Consider the following 16,285-nt stretch of genomic DNA (forward strand, 5'->3'; position numbering starts at 1 on the left):
TCTGACCTTTCTCATTACTGCCTGCACCAAGGTTGTCAGGAAAGTTAGCAAGATGGCTATGCAGAAAATGCACCTTGATGGTCATGTTGCAATCAAGCATTATGTAGCTATCCAAGAGTTTCTGGACAATTTTGGTGTAATTGTTTGCTAGTGTATTTCCAAGAAAGTCCTTGACAAGGTTTTTGAATGAAAACCAAGCATTCTTTTGGAGTTCTGACATTGACCCAATGAAAATGTTCATCTTTACTGGTCCACAGATTCGGCAGCTCATCAAACACACCAGCCTTTATTTTTTTAAATAACAGGCTAGGAAATGCCAAAAATGAGGTACAGTCTCCTCAAGTTGACAAAACTTTAATAAAGTGCTTCATGAGACCCATCCATGTGCAGAGGTAGGAATATAATGTTCTGTCAACAAGTGGCTCATGTATAGTGCTCAGATCACCAGGTTTGAGTTCAGATCTTGGAGGCCAGATCCTCTCCACCCAATGCTTCTCACGAGATCTGCTTTCCCACATGCACTGGAAACAAGGATACTTGGTGTAGCTGTGTTGCTGACAAAGAAGTAATCATACCATTTTAAGGTCAACACCGATGATCCAAATGTGTTTGCGATTTTGCAACAACTCAATGACTCTTTGTCTCCGTATTCTTCACAAAAGGAAACTGAATAGGCAAATAGGACTGCACCAAATAAACTGCCATTGTGGAGGAGGACACACTTTAAGCCCCACTGTGAGCTATCGATGAACAGTCACCATTCATTTGAGTTCTAGTTTGAAATTCACAATTCCTCAATTAATGCTGTTCTTGAAAAGAGGGTAGTTAAAGGAAAACTAGAACTGGGATTTCAGCTGAATGAGGCACTGGACATATAGCTGATAGACCAGGATATTCTATTTTATATTTATTTTTCTTGTTATATCCTGAAGTTTACACTTTTTAAAAGTAACAGTCACTAAAATTATCTCTTGCCTCTCGCCAAAACATAGGTTCACCAAATGGTAGATCACATGTTCCCTTCATCCATACGTAAACTCTCGACACACTGCTTGCACACCTTGTGAGGGGCTCAAGACTTATCTTGATCAAGATTTACTTTGAAATATGCAAAAATTGTCTTGCTTCACAAATGTGCTGATGTTTGGCCTTTGAGAATGGCGAAACTGCCAAAGATGCAACAAAAGGGAAGCAGGGCTTATTAGGCACTTACGAAAAGAAAAAGCAGACAGAGACATGATCTGAAAGAAAGGAAATAAGTATGGAAATAAGAAAATAATTCTGCTAACCCCTTGTATACAGACTTTTGGAATACATTTCACTATATAGAGTGGCACACAACCTCTCACCACACTGACCCATGTGTAACTGAATGGGCAGCACGGTGCCTCAGTGGTTAGCACAGCAGCCTTGCAGCACTGGGGTCCTGGGTTCAAATCCCACCAAGGACAACATCTGCAAGGAGTTTGTATGTTCTCCCCGTGTTTGTGTGGGTTTCCGCTGAGTTCTCCGGTTTCCTCCCACACTCCAAAGACATACTGATAGGGAATTTAGATTGTGAACCCCAATGGGGACAGTGCCCATAATGTCTGTATAGCGCTGTGGAATTAATGGCACTATATAAGTGAGTAAAATAAATAAACTGAATATCTTTGACAAATAACCTGTTGCCGGTCGCCAAGGTCATCCACCATCCCTCCCCGCTCGATGGCGGTTCGCTCTTGGGCCAATAGGCCACAAGTGCTACTCTCGATCCAGTCTAGAGTAATCGCATTAAGATAAGCTGTAGAGAGAAAACCTGACTTGATACAAGAAAACTAACCGCAGTTTTGAAATCAGCATGCCAATTTTAGTCAAAATTAACAGAAAAATCAAACTCAACAAAAATTCTGTTCAAAATTGTTTCCCAGTGATATTCTATACATGTGGGACTACGGCCTTGTGTATGTAAGGATGATCTTCTGTCTTACAAAAGGCAAAGTAAACTGCAATGACAGCATGCTACATCTGTAGAACATTTTAAGATAAAATAATGTTTAAGGGGCTCTCCGGTCTCAATTCAGGAATGAACCACTTCCTCCAGTGTCTAGACGTCCTGAGTTATGGGGAGCTGGCGCTCCTGCATGACTAGCATGAGCCAGTGGCATAATTGCGAGCTGTGCACCTCTACTGCTGTAAGAGTAGTGCTACTGAACCTGGCCAGGATTAGGTAGGTGTTAACAGTGTGCCCCAGTGATCCTGAAAAGTGATAAAGCTTAAGGAAAATAAAAGCTTCTAAGAATTGCTCATAATTGGTCTACCAGCAATGGTCAATCCCCTTGGCAAATATCAGTAAATAAAGTACATTTTGCACATTAGGTGAATTTTAATAAATAGCAGATTAAGTGCTTCTTTTTTACAAGCAGTATCCAACCATTACCCATTAATGAAGATGGGAATAACCCTTTAATATATGCAGTATTAAAAATTGTTGCTGTCTAGATGTAATAGTGAGTCGCATTGACAGAAACTGTTACAGGTTTTATTTTATTAAGAAAAAGTGCAACAAAATATTTCATCCAGCTCAAAATAAAACATATTAAAAAAAACAACAAACAAATAAAAAAGGACAGTGAACATGACTAGACATTAAATATTCGGTAATCATATTTAGTTACACGAGTACCAGTTTTTCAGGCAACAATAGCAATGCAAACAGCAGCTCAGATGCTAGAAACAGCAACAGGTTTGGCAATGTCATCGCTCACTTGGTCTGCAAGGAACAAGCATCTCTATGGTCATTAACGTGTTAAATTAAAAACGACTTAAAATCAATATACATGAAGATATTCGTCACCACGGACACCGTTATGTCTTCTACGTCTGCTTTATATTTTTAGCTTATAAAGAGAAGACTATACAAATGTGAAACAAATATTTCAGAATTCACGCTGTGTTCAGATGCAGAGGAGTCGGTATCAAACAAGGAATGTGTAAGGGGGCCAGGGAGTTTATATAGGTGGTCTCTACATAAACCAGTCTCCGTACGTTCTGCACTATGGGCGATTGCACTGGTAGCCTCCCTAGGTGCTGGCCTGCGATATGGAATGACAACAGGTTAGTCGTTATAATACAGTACTAAAGCTGCACAGTACCTGGTGATACATTTAGTTATGTGCTGGAAGCAGACATTTCTTTGGACGTTGCAGGCAAATCACAATGTTCTATAGCAATAAGTGAAGTTTCATATGATCTATCTGTGCAGAGTCACTCACAGGGGGCGCTACAGGTCACCACACATTTGTAATGTTGCAGATCTAGTTAATATATATATATGTAACACCACTAAGGAGAAGCAATACGAAATTAAATATTCTAATTGCAGATGAATATTGCTTGAACTACTGTTACTACATAAATTGAGATTATTTTTTTTTTTATTACACAAGGAGGATCCCTTTAACATTAAAGGGGGGACCACTACTGATCACTATAATGGAGGTCTTGTGCTTACATTTGCTTATTACAAGTCAGTAGCAGAAAAAGAATAGATGTCCACATACTCTAGAATGGACAATTCTGTGTGCATGTGATGTGCGCTCTATGAAGGGCTCTTCTGCTTCTACTACTTGTTGCAATGGTGGGCAAAGGACTTCTGGACGGGGTCTCAATAGTCGCTTTTGTTATGTGCAGGAATCCTCTGCAATCAGGAGGAGTACATGATGTGCTTAGTTAGCGCTTGCAATATATCTTCTGCGGTAATTTGGTATCAGAGGAAATCTCGAGGTTCTCCAGCTTCAGTAACAGGGTAACTGTATATAAAACTCAGCCTGTACAGGGATTGATATAAGGTGTGTCATTATCGAGACAGCGCCTGAAATCTCCTTACTGCAGAAAACATATTACAAGCTCTGAGCAGGTCATGCACTACACCTTAACTACAGACAAGGGTGCATGCTGTATACTACCGAAACGGGCATACAAGCGGCTATGCACCCTGGTGGACTTCACTCTTCTGCCGACATCCCTCAGAAAATCTTCTGGTTTACTATTTCTTTGCATACATGTGAAGGCACACAGTTGCATATTGTTCACACAAGTGTGGACCTGAAGAGCTGTATATACTCAGCCATGGAAATCCTATAAATTATGCTTGCTCTATTAGTATGCCCCCAGTATATTTATTGCTGGTAGTCTTCTAGCACCTATCTAGTAAGAATGCCATTAGATTTTCATTTCATTATTGCCTTTCCCGTGCCTGAAGACGCACAACATAAACATGATTTTTCTTTGTTTTAAATCACATAATACAGTGAACACTCCTGTGGTAGCCATGCAGATGTCAAAGGATTGATGTTCTTTATGATTAATACAGTAATACAGTCATAGGCAGGAAATCATATCATGTGGATTTGTGTCAGCTGCTAAATAGATTTAGGAAAAAGTAGGAAGAAGATGGCCTCAGCTGAAAAACATGGCATATTATAGAATAATTGTACAGTCCCCTTCAGTAGAGCTACTTCATCCTAACTTTTATTACGCCAGTGCAAAGCAAAATGTCTGGTCTAGCCCCTGGCCAAACAGATGTTGGCCGTCAGTCAAGCACAACAACAGCTTGGATCTGACTGGTTGCCATGGGTAAGACCTACTTACAATACTTTATATGACCCACATAGTGCAGCTGGGACTTAAGAAGAGGAGACAACCATCTAATATCAGATAAAACTAGATGAGCGTGACGTTTTTCTCCGACTCGTACATTACAGTGAATGCAAGTGAATCCAAGAGCTCAATAATGGTTTCCATGCCCATTGGCTTATGATGGATGCCCTGGACTAATCATAAGAAAACACAGTTTCTTCCGCATACTAACTGCATATGATTTTTTTATTAAAGACTTGTTGTGTAGTGCTGTGCGGCTTTCTTGGGTATATAAATAAGTTACAGCAGTGAATGTGCACCCGTGAGTGGATGCAGTCCTACGTATCCTAGTGTTTTGTGGTTGGCGCCTTCAACACAGTTGCAGATGTCTAAATGTTCCCACTGATTACCTAGACAAAACATAAAAACACAAGTGTTACACATGTATATGTATATATAGACAAAATGGAGGGCACCATCAAATAGATGGGATCCATCTATGGCATGTCAAAAGACTAAATTGAAGAAAAGAAGAAAAAGAAACATGCCATGAAACCGGGATCACCATAAAAGTAAACAATCCTTTATTAAACAATTAGCCACAAAAAATGTTAAAAAAAAAAAAACAAACAAACAAAAAAAACAATTAAAAGAGTCAAATACAATTCAACCCACAATAGAGTTGGGAAAAAAAACAAACTAGAGCAGTTTGATGAGAAGCCAGGTGGGGGGCCGCATCGGAATAGTCCTGTGGTTTGTGCAGCATGAATCAAGTGAAAGGTAGCCTTTAAAGAACTCCTCATTTTCTAACTACTAATCCATGTTCCCTGACCCCAGTATTATACTTACCAGCCACCATCTTCAGTTCTTCCAGGCGCCACATTGGTCCCTCACCACCATCTTGTGACCGCAACATCTGACTGAACGAAAATCAAAGGTAACGGTCTCAAGCTCTCAATGAAAGTCTATAGTGGGATCAATCTAGGTCTCATAGACTTACATTGAGTTGTGACTTCGAGATCGGCCAGCAAACACTGGAGCAATCCGGCAGGTCACAAACTGCTGGAGACGACCGTAGCGGTGCCGATAACAAATGAAGACGGCAGCTAGTAAGTATTAGACTAGGGGCAGGGAACTTAGATTAGTAGCACCACTCCAGCGGTACATAAAAAAAATGCTGGAGTGGCGCTTTTTAATATCTTTAATTATATTACAAAAGTTGCAAAAGCAAGCTAGTGGAATTCACAGTTCAATAGTTGTGGCATACAACTGCCATAAATGGGAAAAAAAAAAAAGGAATAGGATAGGCAGAAATAAAAGACGTTACCTTGCACCATTTTCTCCAGCAGCGAAATGAAGCTCTTCTGTGTTTATATTGTTGTCATCTGGAAAAGAGCAGCTTTGATCTACGTAGGGATAAATAGTATTCTTTTCATTAACAGCACAGCCACAAAAACATTAAAAAGACAACATTTAATCCTGGAAATAAAATATATTGGCAAAATGTGTTGGCAGCCATTCAGATGTGAGATTTTATTAATTATCCACTGATACTTAGTCATTGTACGCAGATTACTTACACAGAAGTGAAGCTTAAAAATGGACAACAATATTTTTAGGTGGCTCAAAGTGGTCAAGATAAAAATCTACCATACTTCCCTTTTTAGTGCCAAAACTATATAATTAATCTCACTCACATACGTAATACAGAGAGCCCTAAAGGGATTGTCCGGCACCGCTCATTTACTCATTGCTGGAGAGAGGTGCCAATGACATTATGACCCCATATACCTGCTGAGACATGACTGATGGGTATCGTACACATCTTATCCATTAAAATAGGACACGTGCATGAGTCTCACCAGGCTCATATATCATCGGCACCATTCACCTCCAGTGCAGAAGTGAGCGGCGCAGGACAACCCCTGAAAAAAATAAACATATTTAAAACATGGCAAGCCAGTGTAGTATGTGTAGTTCTACAACATGAAGTGATGTCACTTAGGGGGATTGATAGACAACCTTAACAGAAATACAATTCTGACATTTAGAAAGGGACGCAAGGTTTTTTTTTTTTCTTTTTATTTAGAAGGAGTAGTCAAAGTATTTACATGTGATTATGAAAAGGATGTTACTTTTCAGCTATCTTGAAAACCTCCACAGAACTAGCAGTGCAATCATTGAAAGCTTTATTACACGGACACATCTCCTCTTCAGAAAAAAAAATTATTATATATCTATCTATATCTAGATATATCTACATATACAGTACAGACCAAAAGTTTGGACACACCTTCTCATTTAAAGATTTTTCTGTATTTTCTTGACTATGAAAATTGTACATTCAAACTGAAGGCATCAAAACTATGAATTAACACATGTGGAATTATATACTTAACAAAAAAGTGTGAAACAACTGAAAATATGTCTTATATTCTAGGTTCTTCAAAGTAGCCACCTTTTGCTTTGATGACTGCTTTGTACACTCTTGGCATTCTCTTGATGAGCTTCAAGAGGTAGTCACCGGAAATGGTCTTCCAATCTTGAAGGAGTTCCCAGAGATGCTTAGCACTTGTTGGCCCTTTTGTCTTCACTCTGCGGTCCAGCTCACCCCAAACCATCTCGATTGGGATCAGGTCTGGTGACTGTGGAGGCCAGGTCATCTGGCGTAGCACCCCATCACTCTCTTTCTTGGTCAAATAGCCCTTACACAGCCTGGAGGTGTTTTTGGGGTCATTGTCTTCTTGAAAAATAAAAGATGGTCCAACTAAACACAAACCGGATGGAATAGCATGCCGCTGCAAGATGCTGTGGTAGCCATGCTGGTTCAGTATGCCTTCAATTTTGAATAAATCCCCAACAGTGTCACCAGCAAAGCCCCCCCACACCATCACACCTCCTCCTCCATGCCTCACGGTGGGAGCCAGGCATGTAGAGTCCATCCGTTCACCTTTTCTGCGTCGCACAAAGACACGGTGGTTGGAACCAAAGATCTCAAATTTGGACTCATCAGACCAAAGCACAGATTTCCACTGGTCTAATGTCCATTCCTTGTGTTCTTTAGCCCAAACAAGTCTCTTCTGCTTGTTGCCTGTCCTTAGCAGTGGTTTCCTAGCAGCTATTTTACCATGAAGGCCTGCTGCACAAAGTCTCCTCTTAACAGTTGCTGTAGAGATGTGTCTGCTGCTAGAACTCTGTGTGGCATTGACCTGGTCTCTAATCTGAGCTGCTGTTAACCTGCGATTTCAGAGGCTGGTGACTCGGATAAACTTATCCTCAGAAGCAGAGGTGACTCTTTGTCTTCCTTTCCTGGGACGGTCCTCATGTGAGCCAGTTTCTTTGTAGCGCTTGATGGTTTTTGCAACTGCACTTGGGGACACTTTCAAAGTTTTCCCAATTTTTCGCACTGACTGACCTTCATTTCTTAAAGTAATGATGGCCACTCGTTTTTCTTTACTTAGCTGCTTTTTTCTTCCATAATACAAATTCTAACAATCTATTCAGTAGGACTATCAGCTGTGTATCCACCTGACTTCTGCACAACACAACTGATGGTCCCAACCCCATTTATAAGGCAAGAAATCCCACTTATTCAATCTGACAGGGCACACCTGTGAAGTGAAAACCATTTCCGGTGACTACCTCTTGAAGCTCATCAAGAGAATGCCAAGAGTGTGCAAAGCAGTCATCAAAGCAAAAGGTGGCTAGTTTGAAGAACCTAGAATATAAGACATATTTTCAGTTGTTTCACACTTTTTTGTTAAGTATATAATTCCACATGTGTTAATTCATAGTTTTGATGCCTTCAGTGTGAATGTACAATTTTCATAGTCATGAAAATACAGAAAAATCTTTAAATGGGAAGGTGTGTCCAAACTTTTGGTTTGTACTGTATCTATCTATGATTTTTATATAGATATAGGTATATAGATGTAGATCTATAGGTATATACACACACATCCCAACTAAAAGTAATTCAAATTAGATTGAGCCCAGTCAATGATCATCTGGTTTCCAATGTTCTACATCAGCAAAATGATGGTATCTGCTTAACCAACTAGCATAAAATAGAAACAAATTGTAAAGCCTTTATGCAATGGTGTGGCTGAAGGGGTTGAGGTACTAGGGGGAAATATTACAAGAAATATACAACAATTGACTGGACTTCGACAAGATAGTATTGCAAGTTTTAAAAAAAAACACAAATAGAATAAATAAATTATATTAAAAATGATAAAAAAAAATAATCCGGCAGTATTTCACATTATCATAAGAGGACCTGGAGAACTTCCATTCTAATGATTGTCCACTTCACTTCTTTTGGCAATATAAATGCATGATGCTAAATGCCCCCAGTGTTAATGGCCCCACCAGATCCAGAGTCCTCCCTGCATGGATGTACCCTGCACTCCAATGGTGGCAATAGGGACGGGGCCAACTCTTTGTAACAGGAGAAGAGCACATCTCCTGAAAACCAAGAACTCACCGTCCCCAGATGGCTGTGCTGTGAAAGTGTCGTTAAAGCTGCCACAGGTAATGTTTTCTTCCTGCTCTTCGTTTTCAGTGTCACACTCAATGTCACTGTCACTACTCATTCCTGGCAGAATGTGAAGAACATGCTTGGAGCATAAACCTGCTGACAGGAGGGGAAAAAAAGGCAATAAAACCGGATTAGAATGCAGAATCAGACAACAGCAGCACAACACGACCAGCAATGAAGAAAAGAAGAAAACAGCAGCACCCTACATTTATCATTCATACCAATACATTACATAGAAGTCAGAACTGGTCCTTAGCAGTGAACATGTTAATTCGGTAATGTTGTAAATGAGACTAAATGGTACAGTAGAGCACATCACGCAGCAGTGACTAAGCGTGAAAAACGTCTCTTATACCATGTCACTGAAAGACCTTCTCTAAATGCCAACTCCTACACACTTTTCACATGCTGCAGATAGGGATGGCTGCTGGCACCTTAATACAAGTTCTGTACTACAAGCCATCAGTCATTGGAATTTAAATGAGTGCAGGGGTGGAAGAATGCCGGGATCTCGCAGGAAATAAATAAAACACACTTTTCTATTACAGATCACTTACAAAAATCAAGACTTTTGTAGATGAAACAGCTAGCAAATAATAGATGTAGTTAGCAATTGTTCACAAAAGCTTTGTGATTCGCATCGTGACAACTACTGCACCCTGCCACATATAGGGCTCCAAAATAAAGTCACAAGGATTGAAGATGGAGAAAAAAAAAACTGAACAAAAAAACTTTAGTACCTGATATTCTTGCCATTTTTTTTCCCCTAAATATGTCAGGTCTTACTCTATGAATCCGCTATTAACTAGATTTGCACAGTGTCAATCAAAGCCAGAGGACGCCCATCAGACTGGACCATTCTCATTTAAATACAGTGCAGGATTTTTTGGGGTAAACAGGGGAAATCAGGAGAGGAGACCCGTTTGTGGAATACAGCAGATAAAGGTGGTGGCATTTGTTCAGAGACACAAAAACTGGAGAAAGATTCCCTTTAACTCAAAAGAGCCCTCTTCTACTTTAATATCATTACTTTTTGTAGCATAACACTTCCACTTCCTCAGACCACTGGGTATGTTAATGAAATTACTCACAAAATACGTCCAACAAAAAGGTAAGAGGACCCCTCCAAAACATATAGCATATATAACCACAGAAAAGACTGGAGAATAAAAAAAAAAAAACATTTGACTAAAAAATGGCAAATTTTAGTGAAAACCTATTAAAAGTCCAAAACAATTAAAACCACAGCAATAATCCAGATGTAGGAATGCAAAAAGTCGGGTAAATCGCACCTATTTACATAGAGAATGAGAATAAGTTCGCACGTACTAGTCAAAAAACAAAAATAGCCTATAATGGCAATTCATCATGTGAAGCGATCACAAAAGGAAAAACTAAAACAAGCAAAAAAAAAAAACAAAAAAACCTCACCTCATTAAATGTATAAAATTGGGGCTATGGATTGCACAGAGAGATAATGTGAATATTACCATTACCATGATGAGATGCAAAAAAAGGACATCGTTGAATTGTGTCATTATAAAATTAAGCGTTGGCGATTAACATAGCAATCCAAGTCCATGTTTGTCCAAGAAAATAATTTGGATAATAAACCATCATTATTTAAATGAAATACCAAAGACCGGAGGGTAAAAATGCCTATTTAGTACCAAGTAATAAATAAGTAGTTGCTTACGGGATTCTCTGGGGGCGTGTCTTTCCGCTGCTCTGCATAATTACGCTACAAACCACACCCCCTTAGTAAAGACCATAAAAATTAGAACGGAATAAAAAGGCTCATATTCCTTTTTGGAGTGCATGGCTGCAACTGTTCAATAGATTTTACTCAGATGGGGGCCAAATGGCAGATCACCTTCATTTAGAGGGGTTTATCTGCTTGTTTTTTATTTTTGTTTTGTTCGTTTGTTTTTTTAAAGTTTACAGAACGGTATGATGCTTTTAAAAGGAAAGAGCTCTAGAGTTGACATTGTGATTGTCTCCACCACTTTAGAAGTGATGATATCCAGACCACTAAGGCCACCAATTGGCTGCAGGGTCAGGAGACTGGTGGTCGGGGCATTATCCTATCTGGTACGGCGGAGACCATCGGAGCAGCAGGCAGATTCCGGTATGGCTCGCTTCTTTCTTTTATATGCATCCCTACTTTCTGTAAATTTTAAAAAACACTTTTTATTAAGGTATTCCAAGTTTTTTTTTATACTAGGATGCAGTCTTAGGTTATCACATAAATATAGCTAAAGGGCCCATCAACTCTCATGACACGTTTCAGTTTTAGTAGATAACAATTCTGGAGCATATTTTCGGATTTCATGTTAAAATTCTGTTCTTCCTTTCCTCAGTTATTCTGCTTAGAAATGTATCCACATTTATTAAGATGGGTAAGGTGGACTCCCTTAACTACGATTATCTCTTCCCCTATTAGACCCTATAGCACATGATACATGTGCTAATATATATGTTTATTATTAGTGGTATAGATTAACATTCATATGGCAGATGTGGTTGATTTACATGGTCTTTGATCCCAGATCTCATGCACTTGCACTTTATTACTGGATTTACAATCTGCTTAGATATGGGAGATGTACAGTTGAAACCAGAAGTTTACATGCACTATATAAAAAAAAACATGCGTGTTTTTCTCAATATGTCACATGAAATCAGAATAAACCTTTTAGGTCAATTAGGATTACCATAATTTTTAATATTTGCAAATGCCAGAATAATGAGAGAGAGAATGTTTTAAGCCATTTTTATTACTTACTGCAAAGTCAAAAGTTTACATACACTAAGATTACTATGCCTTTAAACAATCCTGGACTGCCCATATGATGATGTCATGTGTTTGGAAGCTTCTGAAGGTTTTTTGGCAACATCTGAGTTAGAGACACACCTGTAGATGCATTTTAATGCACACCTGAAACACTGCTTCTTTGTGTAGTATCGTGGCAAAGTCTAAAGAAATCAGCCAAGAAATCAGGAAGAGAACTGTGAACAAGTCTGGCTCACCTTGGGTACAATTTAAAGATACCTGAAGGTGCCTCGTTCATCTGTACAAACAATTATACGCAAGTACAAACAAGATGGGAATGTCCAGCCATCATACCGCTCAGGAAGGAGTTGGGTTCTGTGTCCCAGAGATGCACGTGCTTTGGTCCGACGTGCATATCAAAGCAAGGACAAAAGCAAAAGAACTTGTGAAGAAGATTCTGGCGGAAGCTGGTAAGATTGTGTCAATAACCACAGTGAAACGAGTACTGTATCAACATGGGCTGAAAGGCCACTCTGCCAGGAAGAAGTCATTACTCCAAAAGAAACATAAAAAAAAGCCAGATTAAGGTGTGCAAATGCACACAGGAACAAAGACCTTCATTTTTGGAGACATGTCCTGTGGTCTGATGAAACTAAAATTGAACTTTTTGGGCATATTTACCATCATTACATTTGGAGGAAAAAGGGAGAAGCTTGGAATAATAAGAATACCATCCCAACTGTGAAACATGGGGGTGGCAGCATCATGTTGTTGGGTTGTTTGGCTGCAGGAGGGACTGGTGCACTTCACAAAATAGATGGTATCATGAAAAAAGAAGATTATGTGGCAATACTGAAGCAACATCTCAAGACATCAGCCAGGAAGTTAAAGCTTGGGCGGAAATGGGTCTTCCAAATGGACAATGACCCAAAGCATACTGCCAAAATGGTAACAAAGTGGATTAAAGATAAAGTCAATGTTTTGGAGTGGCCATCACAAAGCCTTGATCTCAATCCTATTGAAAATTTATGGGCAACGCTGAAAAGCCAAGTGCGAGCAAGGCGACCTACAAACCTGGATCAGTTACACCAGTTTTGTCAGGAGGAATGGGCCCAAATTCCGACCATCTTCTGGTTTCAACTGTATATAATGTTGATACAATTTGATGACTTGATAACATCTCAGCCACTGTTGTCACGTGGGGATAGAGTGACACCTGACATATATACACACAAAAGCTTTTTTCATATCTTCGAGATGAACGCCACCCTCACCCGTTATACTTTGGTGGACACAGCCACCTGTGTCTTTGCCTTTGCTTGTTTTTATATATTAATGGCGTAATATATTTTGCCTGTTTTGTCGTACTTTAAATAAAAATTGTTTAGTAATTTAAATGTTATGGACCATGACTCCTTGTCTCTTGTAGGAAGTTAAAGAATGTCGAGGTCTGTAATTTTTATCATTGGTACACTTCAAATTTGAGAGACAGAATCTAAAAATAAAATCCAGAAAATCACATTGTATGATTTTTAAATAATTAAATTGCATTTTATTACATTAAGTAAGTATTTGATCGCCTACCAAACATCAAGAATTCGGGCTCTCACAGACCTAATAATTTTTCTTTAAGAAGCCCTCCTACTCTGCACTCATTACCTGTATTAATTGCACCTGTTTGAACTCGTTACCTGTATAAAAGACACATGTCCACACAATCAATCAATCATACTCCAACCTCTCCACCATTGCCAAGAACAAAGAGCTGTCTAAGGACACCGGGGACAAAATTGTAGACCTCTACTAGGCTGGGATGGGCTGCAGGACAATAGGCAAGCAGCTTGGTGAGACGCCAACAACTGTTAACACATTAGAAAATAGACTTTCTATATTCTATTATATACTGTACAGCAGAGCACCACCACTTATCACAACCAATACAGCTGTATATATAAAATAGTTTAATCATGGGAGCATGATGTTAGTGTCAAGTGTTTTGTTTTTTTTCTTTTTTTTTTTATAAGAAAAGATGCTGCAGAATTATGAGGGCTACAATAATTTAATTTATCCAAGACATGTGAGGAGAGCAGATAGAACAACTTTATCGTATATACGCCAATTCGAGTATAAGCCGAGGCACCTAATTTTACCACAAAAAAATGGGAAAATGTATTGACTCGAGTATAAGCCTAGGGTGGGAAATGCAGCAGCTACGGGTAAATTGCATGGCACCCCTCCATCCCCCAATCTTGGTATGCATGGCAGCCCTCCATCCCCCAATTCTGGTATGCATGGCCCCCTCCATCCCCCAAGCCTGGTATGTATGGTCCCCCTCCATCCCCCAATCCTGATATGCATGGCCCCCCTCCATCCCCCAATCCTGGTATGTATGGCCCCCCTCCATCCCCCAATCCTGGTATGTATGGCCCTCCTCCATCCCCCAATCCTGGTATGTATGGCCCCCTTCCATCCCCCAAACCTGGTATGTATGCCCCCCCTCCATCCCCCAATCCTGGTATGCATGGCCTCATCATCCCCAATCCTGGTATGCATGGCCTCATCATCCTCAATCCTGGTATGCATCGCCCTCTCATCCCCCAATCCAGGTATGCATGGCCCCATAACTGCACACACAAAAAATAAACACTTATATTCCTCTTCCTTCCTCACCTCTGCTCCAGCGCTACGTCCTGTCTGCCAGCAGCTCATGTCAGCCATCTGAGCAGCGCATGGCGTCACTTTAGTAGCGGGTAATGTCAGCAGGAGCAGCGGCTCAGTGCTACTTTGTGCCCGCTACTAAAGAGAATGAATATTCATTCTTCTCCACGCCTATGGGAGTGGAGAAGAGGAAATATTAATTTCCCTTTAGCAGTAGGCACACGTGGTAGCTGCAGCACCGGCTACTACGTGTGCCCCGCTCCTCTGCCGCCGCAACCACCCCCCGCTCTCCCCACTATCCACCAACAGAATTTCTATATACTCGAGTATATACCCGAGGGGGGCTTTTTCAGCACAAAAAATGTGCTGAAAAACTCGGCTTATACTCAAGTATACACGGTAATCAGACCTATAGAGACCTTATATCCTCAATGATAAAAGTGCTGGAGGTATGAGTACCAGCACAAACATTGAGTCCTGCTCATCAGTATTGGCAGCCATGAAGTTTAAGTACATAATGTGTAATATTTCCTGAAAAAAATGATTCAAGTGAAAACGTTTCTTTGTATACGGCACTCGTGTTAAATACAGAAGAGCAAATGATAAATAATTTAAAACAAAAAACAATGGGAGGGAAAAATAGAAAAACTTAAAGCTTGCAGTGACATTGGTATTAGCACCCTTTACATTAATTTAGTATGGAAACCCATTTTGACTCGACTGTCGTAAATCACAAAGAGTTTCTCCCGTCATTAATTATTGGTGCCCATGTGACATGAATTAGACAATGAATTATGACTTCAGTGTTTTAAAAAGCCACATGGTAGGCCTTGTTTCCTTGTCACAATGGTGAAGACCAAGGAGCTGTCTGAGGACACCAGAACTGCTATTGTCAAACACAAAACTTCCAAAAGGGCAAAAGGCCATCTCCAAAGACCTTGGTATCCCAGTTTCAACAGTGTGCAATGTTATTAAGACATTTGCCAAGCATGGACCGATCAAAGAACCTCCCTGGACGTGGGGGAAAGAAGAACATTGACAAGAGATATCTTCGAAGGCTGATGCAAATGGTAGAAAAAACACCACGTTAAACATCCAAAGACCTGAAGGCCAACCTGGAACAGTCTGGGGTCATGGTTTCAACAAGTACCATACACCGCACACTAAACCAAGCAGAGCTTTATGGGTGAAGGCCAAGGAAGAAACCATTGCTGAAGAAAAGACATAAAAAGGAGACTATGCGAAAGAGTACCTTGACAAACCACAATCCTTCTGGGAAAATGTTCTGTGGACAGATGAAACAAAAATAGAGCTTTTTGGCAGTGCAAAGCAACAGTTTGTTTACAGTCGGTGCAATGAAGCTTATAAGGAAAAACACGTTACCAACAGTGAAGCATGGTAAAGGATCCATAATGCTGTGGGGTTGCTTTGCTGCGTCCGGTACTGGAGGCCTTGACTTTATCACAGAAATCATGAAATCAGAGATTTATCAAGAGATTTTAGAGCAAAGTGTCCTACCCAGTGTAAGAAAACTTGGTCTGAGTCGAAGATCATGGGTCCTCCAGCAAGACAATACCCAAAGCACACATCCAAAAGTACAAAGGAATGATTGAAAAAAGAAAAATGGACTGTTTTAAAATGGCCAGCAATGAGTGCGGGCCTAAATCCCATTGAAAATCTTTGGGGTGAGCTGA

The 16,285-nt window shown here is 40.0% G+C and overlaps 1 protein-coding gene across 3 annotated transcripts in view; it reads right to left on the reverse strand.

The window, feature by feature from the left end:
• Window positions 1-2,510: 2,510 nt before the first annotated feature.
• TRIM37 (tripartite motif containing 37) overlaps window positions 2,511-16,285 on the reverse strand; it is a 146,190-nt gene continuing 132,415 nt past the window's right edge. For 2 of the 3 annotated variants that reach the window (XM_073665373.1, XM_073665371.1), the window contains exons 23-25: window positions 9,107-9,256; window positions 5,948-6,026; window positions 2,511-5,030 (exon numbers count right to left, since the gene is read on the reverse strand). In XM_073665373.1, coding sequence (XP_073521474.1) covers window positions 5,027-5,030; window positions 5,948-6,026; window positions 9,107-9,256 — 233 coding nt within the window. In that variant the 3' untranslated portion in view covers window positions 2,511-5,026. The remainder of the gene's footprint in view (window positions 5,031-5,947; window positions 6,027-9,106; window positions 9,257-16,285) is intronic. The other variant, XM_073665372.1, reaches the window with a different exon arrangement.

This window comes from Phyllobates terribilis, unplaced genomic scaffold (genome assembly GCF_046119375.1).
Source record: "Phyllobates terribilis strain yellow unplaced genomic scaffold, ASM4611937v1 Scaffold_2__4_contigs__length_985480577, whole genome shotgun sequence".
Taxonomy (NCBI): Eukaryota; Metazoa; Chordata; class Amphibia; order Anura; family Dendrobatidae; genus Phyllobates; species Phyllobates terribilis.